The sequence below is a fragment of the Rhinatrema bivittatum genome, chromosome 3 (assembly GCF_901001135.1).
Source record: "Rhinatrema bivittatum chromosome 3, aRhiBiv1.1, whole genome shotgun sequence".
Classification (NCBI taxonomy): Eukaryota; Metazoa; Chordata; class Amphibia; order Gymnophiona; family Rhinatrematidae; genus Rhinatrema; species Rhinatrema bivittatum.
This window is the reverse complement of record NC_042617.1, coordinates 539,439,666-539,454,944: the sequence shown is the minus strand read 5'-3', so window position 1 is coordinate 539,454,944 and position 15,279 is coordinate 539,439,666. Positions and strand designations below refer to the sequence as shown.

Genomic DNA, 15,279 nt, shown 5'->3' with positions numbered 1-15,279 from the left:
GTAAAACCATGCTAATAAAAGAATACTTTAAAACTACTGATAAATAGAATTTCTATTAATTAAAATCATATACATTTTTTACAATTTCCCAAACACCAATAAAATATTTCAAAACAGCACATATATCAAATAACATCCAATAATTAAAACTAATAAGGATTTTAAAAAGCCCCTGCTGTCCATACATGGGGGCTCTTGATTTCCAGTCACCCTGATATTGTCGAGGATTAAGAGGTTATCCTCTCTCTCTCTCACACATACTCACATGTCATTCTCTCTCACACATACACTGTCACATACATACACATTCATGCTCTTATACTCACCATAACCTCTCGCTCTCACAGACACTGACACACTCTCAGGCTCTAAGACACTCTCTCCCCCTCCACAACCCCCTCCTCCACACACACTCTTAATCCCCTGGATTTTTTCAATCACAGTCTTGCTCTCACTCTCACTGGCTCCCTCACATACACACAAACACACACACACAGGCAAGCTCCCAATCATTCTCACACAAAAACACACACCCAGGCAAGCTCCCAGTCATTCTCACACACACACTGACCCCCAGGCAGGTTCCGATTCATTTTCACACCATTTCCTCCCCAGGCATGCACACATTCATTCTCAGATTCACAGACTCCCAGGCAGGCACCAATTCATTCTCACACACGCATACACCACACACAGGCAGGCACCTGTTCTCACACATACAAATCCCAGGAAGACACCCATTCATTCTCATACACAGACACACCCTCAGGCAGGCACCCATGCATTCACACACATACACCACCAGGCAGACTCCCATTCATACACATGCACACACTAAAGCAACCTCACAGCCTCTCTCATTCCTCTGCTGCCACTAACACTGCTGCCGCATGGCTATTGGAGAGGCGCTGATTGCTGCTACTGGCACTGAAGCCCATTTTGCTGCTTCCTCTGTGCAGGCCCCATGGGCTTCCACTTCCTCCATGCTGATCTCGTACATTGTGAGATCCGCATAGAGAAAGTGCTACTCTTCTTGCACATTCCCAAATATTATATGTGCCAATCAGTAAAAAGTAATTTATCTTTTTTTACATTTGCTGTCTGATCTTAGTTTTCTAATCGGTTGGTCACAGGCTTTTTTTTTCCACCTTCCCTTTCTTATTTTTTTGCCATTTCCTTTTATATTGTCTTTTTTTCTACTTCTTTCCTCTCTATCTGTCTTCTTCCCTCAAACACACAGTCAGGTTCTCATTCTCACATGCTTTCTCTCTCTTACACACACACAGGCTCTCACTCTCACATGCTCTCTCATATACAATCATTCATACACACAGTCTCTCACTGGCACATGCTGTCTGACTCTCATACACACAGGCTCTCTCTCACTCCCACATGCTGTCTTGCTCAAGCACAGGCTCTCACTGTCACATGCTGTCTCTCTCACACACACAGAGGCTCTCCCATGCTGTTTCTGCAAACATTCAGGTCCTCACTCCCACACACAGTCTCTCAATTCACTCTCACACACAATCTCTCAACTCATCTCATACACGTACACATGCACACTCTCTATAGGCCCTCAGCTTCTCTCTCATTCTGGGCTTCCTCTTCACGGGTCACCACGGGATGGGCTCTGCAGCGGCCCTGATCTTCTCGGGCTGCACGCTATGTTGGATCCATGGCGGCGGCCCTGCTACTGGGCCTCCTCCTCTTCTCAACCTGCTGAGACTTGGGATTCGCGGCGGCCTGTAAGCGCTGCTCCTCTTCTGCACATGGCTGATGCTCTTCCTCCTTCCTGCTTGCGCGGCTCCGGAACATTTTTCTTCTGGGGCCGCGGGGGCAGGAAGGAGGAGGAGCACCTGCAGGTTTAAACGTGACCTTTTTCTTCAGGATGTCGGCCCAGCCGATCTTCCTGCTGTTTGTATCCAGCGCACAGCACAGCAGAAGTTCACTGCTCAGCCGCCAGTGGGATAAGGTCCACCGGCGGCCACATGAGCCTTCATGTCGGCCATCAGCGCCCCCCCCTATGGCCCTGCTCCTGGTGGCATTGGCTCCCCCTGACCTCCCCTCGGTATACCACTGCTCAGCGCCCCCTAATGCTCAGCGCCCTAGGCCCAGGCCTAGTTCACCTAGTGCTTCCACCGGCCCTGCATTAGAAGGTCTGGAGGCATTGAAATCACTGCAAGTCATTGATCCCCTGTACGTTTAAGGAGACAAACTTAAATGGGAAACACCACAATATGTAAAAGTTTGAAGCCTTCAAAGTCTTTTACTTTTGGCAGGTAATTGTTTATCCCCCTCCTTTCAACCCTTTCAAACTTCAGGATTGTCTGTTTACATAATTGTTTACGTGCCTGTCTCAGGTGTGGCCAGCATCGTGTTATCCGTATGTACGGTCATAAAACATGTTGCTGTGCGCACCTGAGACAGGTGCTGAAGTGATGTCACTTTGGTTCTGCGCGAGAGGGCCAGCGCCACCATTTGTTAAGAGACCCAGACAGGACAAGAGTAAGTGGGCGTCGCTCCTGCCCTTTACAACCACTGGACCCCCATGGAAGGGGAGAGAGGAAGGTCAGAGGGACCCAGGCAAGTAGACCTGGGCCCCAAGCTATTTTGCATTAGAAAAAAAGGATGGTCAAAAGGGCCCAGGGAGGCCCCAGCTTGGCCCAGTCCAAGACCTGAAACTTATGTTGAGGAAAAAGTAGGGGAGGGGGGGAGAGGGGTCAGAGGGCCCTGGGAGACCTGTTTCAATTTATATTTTTGTTTTGAGGGATTTTTTTTTTTTAATGCTTTTTTTGTTTTGGCAAATTGAACTCAAAAAAATAATTTTATGAACCGAAAAAAAAAAATCCCCCAAATTAATAAACGAGCCAAAACAAAAATCTTGGATCTCCATTTCCCTAGTCCCTGCCCGGTCATGCCAGCTCATCAACTGAACATTTGTTTTAACTTGATTCCTTTTTCCCAGCGGGCCGCAGGCGCGCCGAGACGTGACCCAGGGGCGGTTCCGGAGGGCGCGGCCACGCCCCCGGACCGCCCCGGGCCGAAACCACTCCCCCGGGCCCGCCCCCGAAACGCCGCGTCCTGCCCCCAAAATGCCACGTCGATCGGCCCCGCCCCCGACATGCCCCCGACAAAAAACCCCGGGACTTACGCGAGTCCCGGGGCTCTGCGCGCGCCGGCAGGCCTATGGAAAATAGGCGCGCTGGCGTGCAAGGCCCTGCTCGCGTAAATCCGGGCGGATTTACGCGAGCAGGGCTTTTAAAATCCGCCCCTAATTATTTGCTTGTGTCTCTGAGCACAAATCCAGAGCTGTGATATTTCATGGTTTGCCCAACTTAAAAAATCATTGCTTCCTGAATGATACTACATTTGTCAATGATGCATCTCAGGTTTCCTCTCCAACTCCATCCTTCTCTGCACATATATTCACAAATTGCACACACACAGACACACACATACGAGGGGCATCATGCCACCACACCACTAGATTCCTGTTTCCAGTTCCCTCCACATTTCCACCCCTATCCTCGAAAAAAATACACACTAAAAAGCAAACTCTAGTACATTGACGTTTCAGCTGCTGTTACCAATCTTTTTAAATAGAGTTTTTCTGGTCACTGTAATGTTACTAGACCTACTTCAGTTACCAAATTAATGTACAAAACCCGTGGTCTTATTCACGGCCACAGAAGGTCCAGCAAGAACATTTGGGCCTCACCTTTCTCCGGCTTACATTGTTCATAAAATTTTTTTTTTCTTCCCCTACCAGTGACTGTACCATTTGGTTTCTCTAGTTTATGTGCTTTATAAATGGTTTCTGTTCAAGGAAAGAAAGTGACTCTTCTCCCTTGCTGTCTCTCTGTTCTTTCTGGTGAAACAGTGAGCCAGAGCCCTTACATTATTTTCTGCCGTCCTCAGCATACAGTTGCTCTGATTTCAGTAGAGCATTAGGACTCAGTCTAATATGAATGAAACCTTTTTGAATGATGACGCCTGTCCTTACTGTAAATATGTTGCTAACTGAACAATCTCCTCCTCTCTCAGTTGATTTCATAGGTGGTTTTGACTCATATGGCTATCAGGGCCCACAGAAGACATCTCACTTACAGCTACAGCCAATGTATATGTAAGTATTTCATCTCAGATATACTGTGGCAGGGCACAAAGCACATGATCATTAAGTAGAATGATGATCAGAATTACAAATCCAGAATGTGTAATGCTTCTTAAGACATAGCTTCAAAGGTTTTTACTTTCAGCTGATGTGTTTTGGGATCCTTAGATCTTAACACATGTGACTTTTTGGTAGCACTGATTTTTCAGAGTTTTAAGAAAAACTTAATGCCTTGGAAATTTTATGAGGATTCACTTTCACTTATCTTCTCTGGGCAAATCCTGCAAAATCTGTTTGTTTGTTTTTTACATTGGTCATATTTGAAAATACTGTTCGCTATTTTCTGATTAAATATGTCTTCTTCACTTTTTTTTTCCACTAATTTTAGGCCTGATTTCCAAAGCCATTTATGCACATAAAAGGCAGCTTTAAACATGCAAATGTTTGTTATAAAATAGCCCAGGGCTCAATGCATGTAAACATATGCACTGGCAACAGGCATTCCAGGGGGAGGAGTTGGGGTGAAGCTGGGACTCATGTACATATTTTTTATTATCAAACGTATGCGCCTAAGTTAACCCATGCATGTTAACCTGCATAATTTATGCCCTCTAAAGAGGTGCAACTTTGTGTGGGTGAGTATGTGCGTGCCTGCCAGAATACCTACCTGGGAATTTTGAAAGCTAGCTTCATGTGCATAAGTTCACTTTGAAAATTTGAGGTAAAATCTCTGCATAAAGTTATAAAATTACCCTGCCATAGTGGAAATTTTAACACTGTTGAGCAAGTCATGGTTAAATCTATCATCCTAGAAAGCAGTCAAATATACTTAGGAAGCTCAATAGTAAAGCAAGTGGCATACAGAGTCAAAGGGCTGAATTATGAAGGTTTTTTTTCCATAAATGTAGAATGGGAGAAAAGCTTTAATAAATCAAGCTCAGATGTACAAAAAGGTTTTCTTAATTTTGTGTCTATGGGGAAAATGTTTTGTTTATTATTTAGTTTTGAATTTCATTACATGCTCTTTCATAGCAGTGCAGGATGAGTTGCAGTATTCCACACAATTAGTACATCTGGCCCTAAGTCTCTGGCCTGCCTTAAACGAATTTACATTTTATAGAGCTACAGTCATCCTTATACTTTAACAGACTGCGTTTTGATATTTCAAGAGAAACAACTTTAGCCAGACCAAACCAAACACATCATTTACAGATGAGTAGTTTTCTGTTTTTAAAAAATGTGATTTTAATAAAATGTTGTATTTAGTGATTCATGATTATGGTAAATGTGTGGCATACAAGATATTGAAACTATACTATCATTAGCTAGATTCCTATGTAGCCACTATGCAATACTACAGAATTCAAAGTTGTCACATATACACCTTTTTTTGTAGTTTTGAATTGAAATAGTCAAAAAACATTATTGACATGGTTTCAGTTCCATGACAATACTGTAATTTGTAAGCAATAACTTCACAGGGTTATTTTATATATGTATTTCTGTTACCAATTGTTTCCTTTCTCATTAGTTTAAGCAAAATACTTCACTAGATCTCTAAGAATGATTAGAAAGTGTTTTTCTACATCAAAAGCAGAGCATGCAATCCATCAAGCCAGATTTGAGGCCATGATGTTCAGTAGCATCTGGCTTTCGCTCAGCAATGTTTAATATTTATCTAACCCATTTTGTGTTTATTTTCTGTAAATAATCCATGTAACCTGCTCTGGGTTACATGTCAACATATTCAATCTGCTTAATTTTCCTTTTTGCTTTACTGTATCACTGCATTTTCAGCTTCAGTATCAAAAATATTTAAAATAATTAATAAATAATCAGACAATATTTGCTAACATTTGAATACTGCTTATTTTTTAAAGAAATTGCATGAAATATTCTCTTTACATTCAAGATAGGTCCAGAGCTCCTTAGTTATTCTCCAATAGAACATAACATGGGAGAAACCACTTCAAAAATTTGGCTCCCATTCTCTGTTTGCAAGAGCTTTGCTGCAGGCAAAGAATGGGAGAAGACTTTTTGAGATCAGTAAAAAGCATAAATGCTAAACAAAAATTTCTGTTCAGTATTTACTAAAGAAGAATTTATAAAAGAATTGTTGATAGTTTGCAAATATAGAGATGGCACCATTTACCTAAAAGTGTGTGGAACTATCAAAACTGAGAGAAGGAAAAGCCATGGGACCAGATGGCGCACAGAGAGGTTCTAGTGGGTTCACTGATGGACCTGTTTACTAGATCTTTGGAGACAGAAGTGGTTCCTAGTAACTGGGGAAGGACAGATGGCATCTCTTCACAAAGCTGGTAAAGGAGATGAAATTGGAAACTACAGGCTAGTATGTCGGTGGTGGAAAAATTAATGGAGACTTTACTGAAGGACAGGATAGTGAACTAGCTACAAGCCAATGGTCTACAAAGCTGAGTCAGCATGGTTTTACCAGAGGCAGATAGTACCAAACATATTTGGTTGATTTTTCTGAATGGGTGGCTAAAGAATTAAATCAAGGACATGTACTGGATGTGGTTTACTTGGATTTCAGCAAAGTATTTGTTTCTGTTCTGCATAGGAGGCTCATAAGAATCCTTAGAAACATCTGGGTGGTTCCTAACATGGTGAACTGGATTAAAAACTGGATGAGCGATAGATGAGAGGATAGTGGTAGTAAATGGAATTCAATCTGAGGAGAGAAAAATAGTTGAGTGCCTCAGAAATGGTCCTAGGTTCAGTTCAATGTCTTTGTGAGCAATATTGCAGAATGGTTAAAAAGAAAAGTTTATCTTTTTGCAGATGATACAAAGATCTGCAACAAAATGAACACACTTGAGGAAGTAGATAGAATGAGAAATGAGAACTTGAGGAGTGGCTGAATATTTGGCTGTTAAGATTTAATGCCAAACATTGCAGAGATATGCATTTGAGATGCAGAAATCTGATGTTTTTAGTGTCTGATGATCTCAAGGTAGCCATACAGTGTGATAAGACAATGGCCAGAGCCAGAAGGATGCTAGGGTGCACAGGCAGAAGAATAATTAATATAAAAAGGAGGCAATATAGCCTCTGTACAGGTTCTTGGTAAGCCCTCAACTGGAGTACTGTGCCCAGTTCTGGAGGCTGTACCTCCAAAAGGATGAAGAATAGCTAGAGGCTGTCCAGAGAAAGGCAACCAAAATGATGTGTGATCTGTACCAAAAGGCATACAAGATGATATTGAAGGACATAAATATGCATAGAAGGAAGGAGTGACATGGAGAACATGAAAAAACATTTAAATTTCTGAACACTTAAGAATGCATAAGAAAAAAACTTTTTAAATGGAAGGGAAGCTGTAGAACTAGGGGCACAATAAGAAGCTCCAAGGGGATAGATTAGGAACAACAGAAAATATTTCATTAAAAGGGTGACATTTCCTGAAATGCCCTTCTGGTGGAGGTTGTGAGGAAGACATTATGGTATCCATTGATTGCAATGTAAGTGACATTTGGTAGTGTTATGATCTTTGCAGTTGAGACGTGCCCTGCATCCTTTTTCAGTGAGCGTGAGGATGTGACGTTGTTTCTGTTCTAATTTTCTACAATGAGGACGTGATGGAGGATTTGTTTAGCGAGTGCGCGTGACTAAAGGACTCGCTTGTCGGGTTTACAACTACAATGAGGACATGATGGAGGACTTGTTCAGCGAGTACGCGTGACGTAAGGACTCGCTTTCCGGGTTTACACCTTCAATGAGGACGTGATGGAGGACTTGTTCAGCGAGTGCGCGTGACGAAAGTTCCTTTCTAATTCTGTCAAAGGACTCGTTGTCGGGGTTACAACCAAAATGAGGACATGATAGAGGACTATATAATGTTTCGATTCTAAAAGAGGACGTGGTAGGGGACCTGATACCGACTTATACCAATGAGGGACTCATCAGAAGATACCTCCCCCGGAAGAGGAGTGGCCTCCATCGGGCTTCCGGAAGATGAATATATAAGCTGCCGGTCTGTCGCCATTGTTTAAATTCGGCGAGCTAAGTGTGGCTCGCGTCTAGAAAAGAAAATGCACGGAGTATAACCGCAGTCTTCATTTTTTGGATTCCAGTTTCCAGCGTTTCCCCTGAAGCAGGACCTCGGTCCGAAACATGGCCATGTCGGGACGTTTGGGATCGATATATTATGGATGAGTATCTTTATACTATCATTAGCCTTGGATTGAATAATTGGACATTTTGTCTATGAATTTGGATCGGGACTATTTTTATAATAATATAAAAAAAGAAAAATTTCATGAATTGAAAATTAAAGTAATTAAGACCCCTTATAAAAAACGAGATGGTCTGCTTCATGCCTGCTCGTGAATAGAGGGTCTAACAAAAATGTGTTGGGTCGGTAATAAGGTGCTTTATAGTTGTTACCAGTACATGATTTGGTTGTTTGGTTGTTTACAGAGTGGTGTACTGGAATACATGAGTGGTATAAAGTGGGTTTTTGTGTGGTGGTGGAGATAAAACAGGGAATGGAATTCAGAAAACATTGGCATAACCACAGAGGATCTCTGAAGGCAAGAGGATGGCAATGAAGCAATAGTTTAGCCCATGTTATGCTTCAATTTTTCTGTATCAAAAGTAACATTGTGTCACACACTGGAGGATATAAGAGAATGATGAAAACCAATCTTCCTCCTCTAAATTAATATTGCTTAGTGACCATTAACGGCCAGAATAAACAGCATTCTTTGCGTTTTTTGTAATCATCAATCACAACTGGCTCATCCCTAGATTCATCAAAATGCTATAAATTTCACATGAATAATGCCCACGATAAAAAAGGGGTGTGGTTAGGGTAATTTTAGAGTCACTGCAACACATGCTATTTTAGTGCTTCACATAGGTGTAGACACACATTTAATTTATTGCACCCTGAATATTTTCACTTTGCAAAGTGCCCAGACAGGCATTTTCTTGTTTTGTTTTGTTAGTTAGAGAGAGAGAGAGAGAGAGAGAGAGAGAGAGAGACTCTTTATAAGGCTCTCATAGTAATCAATTATTTATATCACTATAGGAGGGGCATCTGTAACTCGAGGTGAAGTTTTCGTGGTGGTCTCGGGTTTGGGGGCCAGTTTTATATACACAGACAGACGGACGAACAGCACAGTATACATTAGTGAAGATTTGATGTGATTTGGAATGAGGAAAGGTACACAGATGAGATTTCTACAATGTACTCTCACCCTAGCTTGATGCACTCTCTACCTGGGTACTATCAAGCAGACTGGATGGACCACTTTGGTCTTTATCTGCCACCATTTACTATGTTACTATGGGGAATAGAATTACTGGGTTTTTACTACTGAAGTAGTGAAAAGGGGAGTGAAACTTCACAATAAATTGATTTGACTGAGTAAAAAGATTGTATCACCCTATTAAGAGAAAAAAATGACTTTTTTCTAGCTCCAACAACCAAAAATCTTCTTTAACATAAAATACAGAGAAATGTGATGGCAGAAAAAAGATCATATAGCCTGTTTAATCTGCCCATCCACATCAACTATTCAGCTTTACAATTCCTAGAATTCCTTCCTTCAGAGATCATCTGTTTATCCCATGCGTTCTTGAATTCAGATACTGTCTTTAATACAGGGTAGCGAAATAGGCAGCGAAAAGGCACTTACCTTTTCGCTGTGCGCGCCGTCGTCGCAGCGAAAAGGTAAGTGCCTATCACAGGCTTGCGCTAACAGCGCAAGCCTGTGATAGCCTTGGAAAATAAGGCCCACTATCTCTAAGCCTCACGTTATCCTTGCTGGTTAATAAGCCCATATTCCCCTTCCATAATGGAGAAGGAGCAGCGTGACTATAGATTAGAAAAAAAATCCTAGTTCAGCCATGGCCATCTTTCAAGTCCTCCAAACTGTTTTGTAAAGTATTGCTATTTATTATTCTACTTACTTAAATATTTAAAATATTTTATGCTGCCCAATATCAAAAGCTCTGAGTGGCTCACACAATATGACATCCATAAAATCAAAACATGCGCATGTTATAAAATCGGGAGTAGATTTGTTCGCGCCAGGTTGTGCAAACAAATCTACTCCCGCGCGCACCTTTTAAAATCTACCCCTATGTGAAACATTATCTCATTTTCTTTTTTATTTCAAGAGAAGTTGATTACAGTTCGTAGGACAAACAAATACTCCTACTGGAAAGGAGAGCAGAATCTGCAAATAAAAATAAAAAAGCCTTTGACATTTTTTTAAAGTCTGCAACTGTGATATCAAATCAAAGCCCGGCGGAGGTTGAAAACTGTTTCTGGTAACCTGAATGCTCTTTTCATATTGGAGTGTAGGTGATCCCAGCATGTGCTAAAAGTTCAAATCAGTATGGGAGATGATGCAATTACTGCATTTCCATTAAAAAAAAATCTGAGTGGCATGCTGTCAAGAATACATGCAAACAAAAGCATGGAATCTTTCACTCAGAAAGGACAACAAACCCAACATTGATGGCTAAGATCTTTCTATCTCAATAAAAACACAAATAATATACATATACAGTATATAAAAGCCTAGTGCTTCTAGCATTAGTATATAGAATAGGGATGTGCATCCGTTTTCCACGTATTTGTAATCCGCAACTTATTTTTTGCTATCTGTTAAATACGTGGGGAGGCGAAACGCATCGCGACTCCCCACGTATTAAACAGATTTCTGTTTCATTTGGCCTCCTAAATAAAAATTTAAACCCCCCCACCCTCCTGACCCCCCAAGACTTACCAAAACTCCCTGGTGGTCCAGCGGGGAGTCCCTGCACTCGTTTGCCGGTTCATTATGGCGCCGATAGCCTGTGTCACAGGGGCTACCGGTTACATTGGTCAGCCCCTGTCACATGGTCACCGGCGCCATCTTGTGCTCCAGGGAGGAAGATTCAGAACCAATGTCAGGAAGTATTTCTTCACGGAGAGGGTGGTGGATGTCTGGAATGCCCTTCCGGAGGATGTGGTGAAGACCAGAACTGTGAAGGACTTCAAAGGGGCGTGGGATAAACACTGTGGATCCATAAAGTCAAGATGCTGCCAATGAAGAGTGGATGACTCGCCAGAATGATGGCTACTGCCTGGAGTCAATACCCTTATTAAATAAACATACACATGCTTACTGTGACTCCAACATCGCTCTAAGCTTCAACAACAAGAGGAAATGTGGAAAAAAGGATTTGCACTCACAAAGAGGGGAGTAGCTGGCTTGTTACGGCGGTTACTACCCCAAATCAAAAAAGCCTGATACTTCACTTTCAATGCATATACAGCATAGTTCTCTGATTCAACGGCAGGGGAGAAGAAAAACTGATACTTCACACATCCAGCAGAGCTCTCTGCTTCAACGGCAGGGGAGAAGAAAAGAGGGTTCGCACTCACAAAGCGGGGAGTAGCTGGCTTGTTACAGCGGTTACTACCCCAAATCAAAAAAGCCTGATACTTCACTTTCAATGCACATACAGCATAGTTCTCTGATTCAACGGCAGGGGAGAAGAAAAACTGATACTTCACACATCCAGCAGAGCTCTCTGCTTCAACGGCAGGGGAGAAGAAAAGAGGGTTCGCACTCACAAAGCGGGGAGTAGCTGGCTTGTTACGGCGGTTACTACCCCAAACCAAATGTGCCTGATACTTCACTTTCGATGCACATCCAGCATGGCTCTCTGCTTCAAAAGCATGGGAGAAGACTGATACTTCACGCATATCCAGCATAGCTCCCTGCTTCAACGGCAGGGGAGAAGAAAAACAACCAATAAGGGCTGTATAACATAGTCTGGGTAAAACAAATAAGCATGGGTGTAGCTTGCTTATTGCGGCGGCTACTACCCCTAACGAATCAAGCTAGATATTTCACTTGGATGCAGCTCCATCACTGCTCTCTACATTAAAGGTGCGGGTGAAAGGGAAATAGAACCAAGAGCTAAGAGAAACAGATAAGTATGAGAGAAAAAATGTGTGAAGCTTGCTGGGCAGACTGGATGGGCCATTTGGTCTTCTTCTGCCGTCATTTCTATGTTTCTATATGTTTCTATGTTACCATGTGACAGGGGCTGACCAATGGCACCGGTAGCCCCTGTGACATAGTTTGGGCAAAGGCTATCGGCACCATTTTGAGTCCTGGCATCGGAAGGCCGGCATGCAGAAGGTCGCTCCGGGACCCCCGTTGGACCCACAGGGACTTTTGGCCAGCTTGGGGGGGCCCTCCTGACCCCCACAAGACTTGCCAAAAGTCCAGCGGGGGTCCGGGAGCGACCTTCTGCACGCCGGCCATTCGATGCCAATACTCAAAATGGCGCCGATCGCCTTTGCCCTCACTATGTCACACTATGTCACACATAGTGAGGGCAAAGGCGATCGGCGCCATTTTGAGACTCAAAATCGCCGTCCGATGCCAATACTCAAAATGGCGCCGATCGCCTTTGCCCTCACTATGTCACACTATGTCACACATAGTGAGGGCAAAGACGATCGGTGCCATGTTGATTCCCGGACCCTCAAAATGATTCCCGGACCCTCAAAATGGCGCCAATCGCCTTTGCCCTCACTATGTCACACATAGTGACATAGTGAGGTGCCATTTTGATTCCCGGACCCTCAAAATGGCGCCGATCGCCTTTGCCCTCGCTATGTGTGACATAGCGAGGGCAAAGGCGATCGGCGCCATTTTGAGTATTGGCATCGAACGGCCGGCGTGCAGAAGGTCGCTCCCGGACCCCCGCTGGACTTTTGGCAAGTATTGTGGGGGTCAGGAGGCCCCCCCAAGCTGGCCAAAAGTCCCTGTGGGTCCAACAGGGGTCCCGGAGCGACGTTCTGCATGCCACCTTCCGATGCCAGGACTCAAAATGGCGCCGATAGCCTTTGCCCATACTATGTCACAGGGGCTACCGGAGCCATTGGTCAGCCCCTGTCATATGGTAGGAGCACAAGATGGCGCCGGTGAACACGTGACAGAGGCTGACCAATGGCACCGGTAGCCCCTGTGACACAGGCTATCGGCGCCATAATGAACTGGCAAACGAGTGCAGGGACTCCCCGCTGGACTACCAGGGAGTTTTGGTAAGTCTTGGGGGAGTCAGGAGGGTGGGGGGGTTTAAATTTTTATTTAGGAAATCCTTTCCCCGTTGACTTTAATGGGAACAGGGAAACGTATTGACAGATCGACAAAGTATGGAATTCTCCATACTTCCGCATGAAACGGAATCGACCATCCATGAAAACGTATCACGAATGCAACGAAAACATTTTGGCTGCACATCCCTAATATAGAATGCTTGTTAAAGAGATACACATTACCTTATGAACGGGTTCTCAAATCATCCAGTTAAGTACTTTTAAAGAGGTTTTAAAGAAGTTTTGATTCTCCCAGTTCTGTCCTTATAATTTTCATGCCTGTTTTGTGTTCTCTTTAGCCAATGCTAGCTCTCAGATTTCCAAATCCTTTTCTTGTCTCCCCTATTGTACCTCTTCACAACTTTCTTTCTGCTCCCTCCCAAGGTTCTTTTCAAGGTTTTTGTTTCATCCACCATCAGCATATATTGAAAGAACAGACTATACATTGAGTTAAACTAAACAAAACTAGCTTCCTCCTCACATTACTGCCTCTTCATTTCTTTCCTGTCTTATCTCTTGTTTCTTCTCCTGCTGCTTTACAAGACCCCCACCACACTTGTGTGCTGTGGCTGAAGAGCAAAATTTACCTCTAGCTAGCCAGAGCCTAAAATTAAAAAAAAAAAGGGTTGAAGCAGGTCTGATTCACTACCACCACTATTGTTCCTTCTAAGGTGGGTGGGGGGGAGGGTGTGGGGGGGAGGGGGAGTGAGCACGCACAAAGAATCTGGACCCCACACACATAGAATAGCATGCACACAAAATCCTCTCCCTGCAGCTGAAAAAACAGGGAGAGAGACCCATGCAGCCACAAGTGGATCTTACCCGACAGGTGGCTGAAAAAATAATCAGGACCACCAGGAGCAGAAAATTGAGCTTGTCTTGTCCATCTATGCTGGCCTCATGGTATTAAAAACTCGGGAAAGTAGCAGGTTCTCTATACTGAACTTGCGATACATGAGACTAGCATGGAGGAAGTGCTATCCCCACAAAACCTTTATACCATGGGCCTGCACAGAGGAGGAGTATCAGAACGGGCTTCTGTAGCAATGATCAGCTCCTCCCCAGTAGGCATGTGGTGTGGTAACAGTGGCAGCAAAGGAGTGAGAGAGGCTTCTGGCAAAACAGAGGGGGGTCTGCCTGGGAAGGCAGGGGATGAGAATGACTGGGAACCTGCCTGGGGGTCTCTGTGTTTGTGAGAATAAAGGGGAGCTTTTTTGGGAGGGGGGATGTCTGAAGGATCCAGTGAGAGTGAGTGTATGTGTGTTTGTGTGTGTGTGTGTGTGTGTGTGTGTGTGTGTATGTGTGTAAGGGAGCCAGTGAGAGTGAGAGCCTGTGTGTGCATGAGGGAATCTGTGGGAGTAAGAACATGTATGTATTTGGTGGGAAGGGGGGTGAGAGGGTCTGAGAGCCTGTGTATGAGAGTGTATGCGTCAGGGAGAGGATTTGGGGTGTAGGTATGTATGAGAGCATGTATGTGTGTGTGTGACAGTGCATGTATGAAAGAGAATATATAAGTGAGTGTGTATGAGAGAGAGGATTAAGTTTGTATGCTCCTCCTCCCCCCCCCCCCCCCACAGGCTCCTAATCTCAGGGTGACTGAAAATCAAGAGTTCCCAGGTATGGACAGTAGGGGTGTGCATTCGTTTGCAACATATTGGCAATACGCAACATATATGCCATATTCGTTGAATTCGTGGGGGTCACGAAACGTATGGCGAACCCCCACGAATACAACGTATCACTAACGAATAAACCCCCACCCTCCTGACCCCCCCAAGACTTGCCAAAAGTCCCTGGTGGTCCAGCGGGGGTCCTGGAGCGATCTCCTGCACTCGGGCCATCGGCTGTCAGTAATCAAAATGGCGCCGATAGCCTTTGCCCTTACTATGTCACAAGGGCTACCGGTGCCATTGGTCAGCCCCTGTCACATGCTAGGAGCACAAGATGGCGCCGGCCATCCAGTGCTCCCACCATGTGACAGGGTCCGGCCAATGGCACGGATACCCTGTCACATGGTAAGGGCACA

The 15,279-nt window shown here is 44.0% G+C and overlaps 1 protein-coding gene across 3 annotated transcripts in view; it reads left to right on the top strand.

Annotated features, from left to right (window-relative positions):
- Positions 1–15,279, top strand: part of LOC115088273 (sodium/potassium-transporting ATPase subunit beta-1-interacting protein 2) — a 297,184-nt gene that overhangs the window by 263,279 nt on the left and 18,626 nt on the right. For 2 of the 3 annotated variants that reach the window (XR_003855736.1, XM_029596390.1), the window contains one exon: positions 4,048–4,129. Coding sequence is in view for 2 of the 3 variants with exons in the window: in XM_029596390.1 (XP_029452250.1) it covers positions 4,048–4,129 (82 nt within the window). In the remaining variant the exon portion in view is untranslated. Of the gene's footprint in view, positions 1–4,047; positions 4,134–15,279 lie in introns of those variants that run through there. The other variant, XM_029596391.1, reaches the window with a different exon arrangement.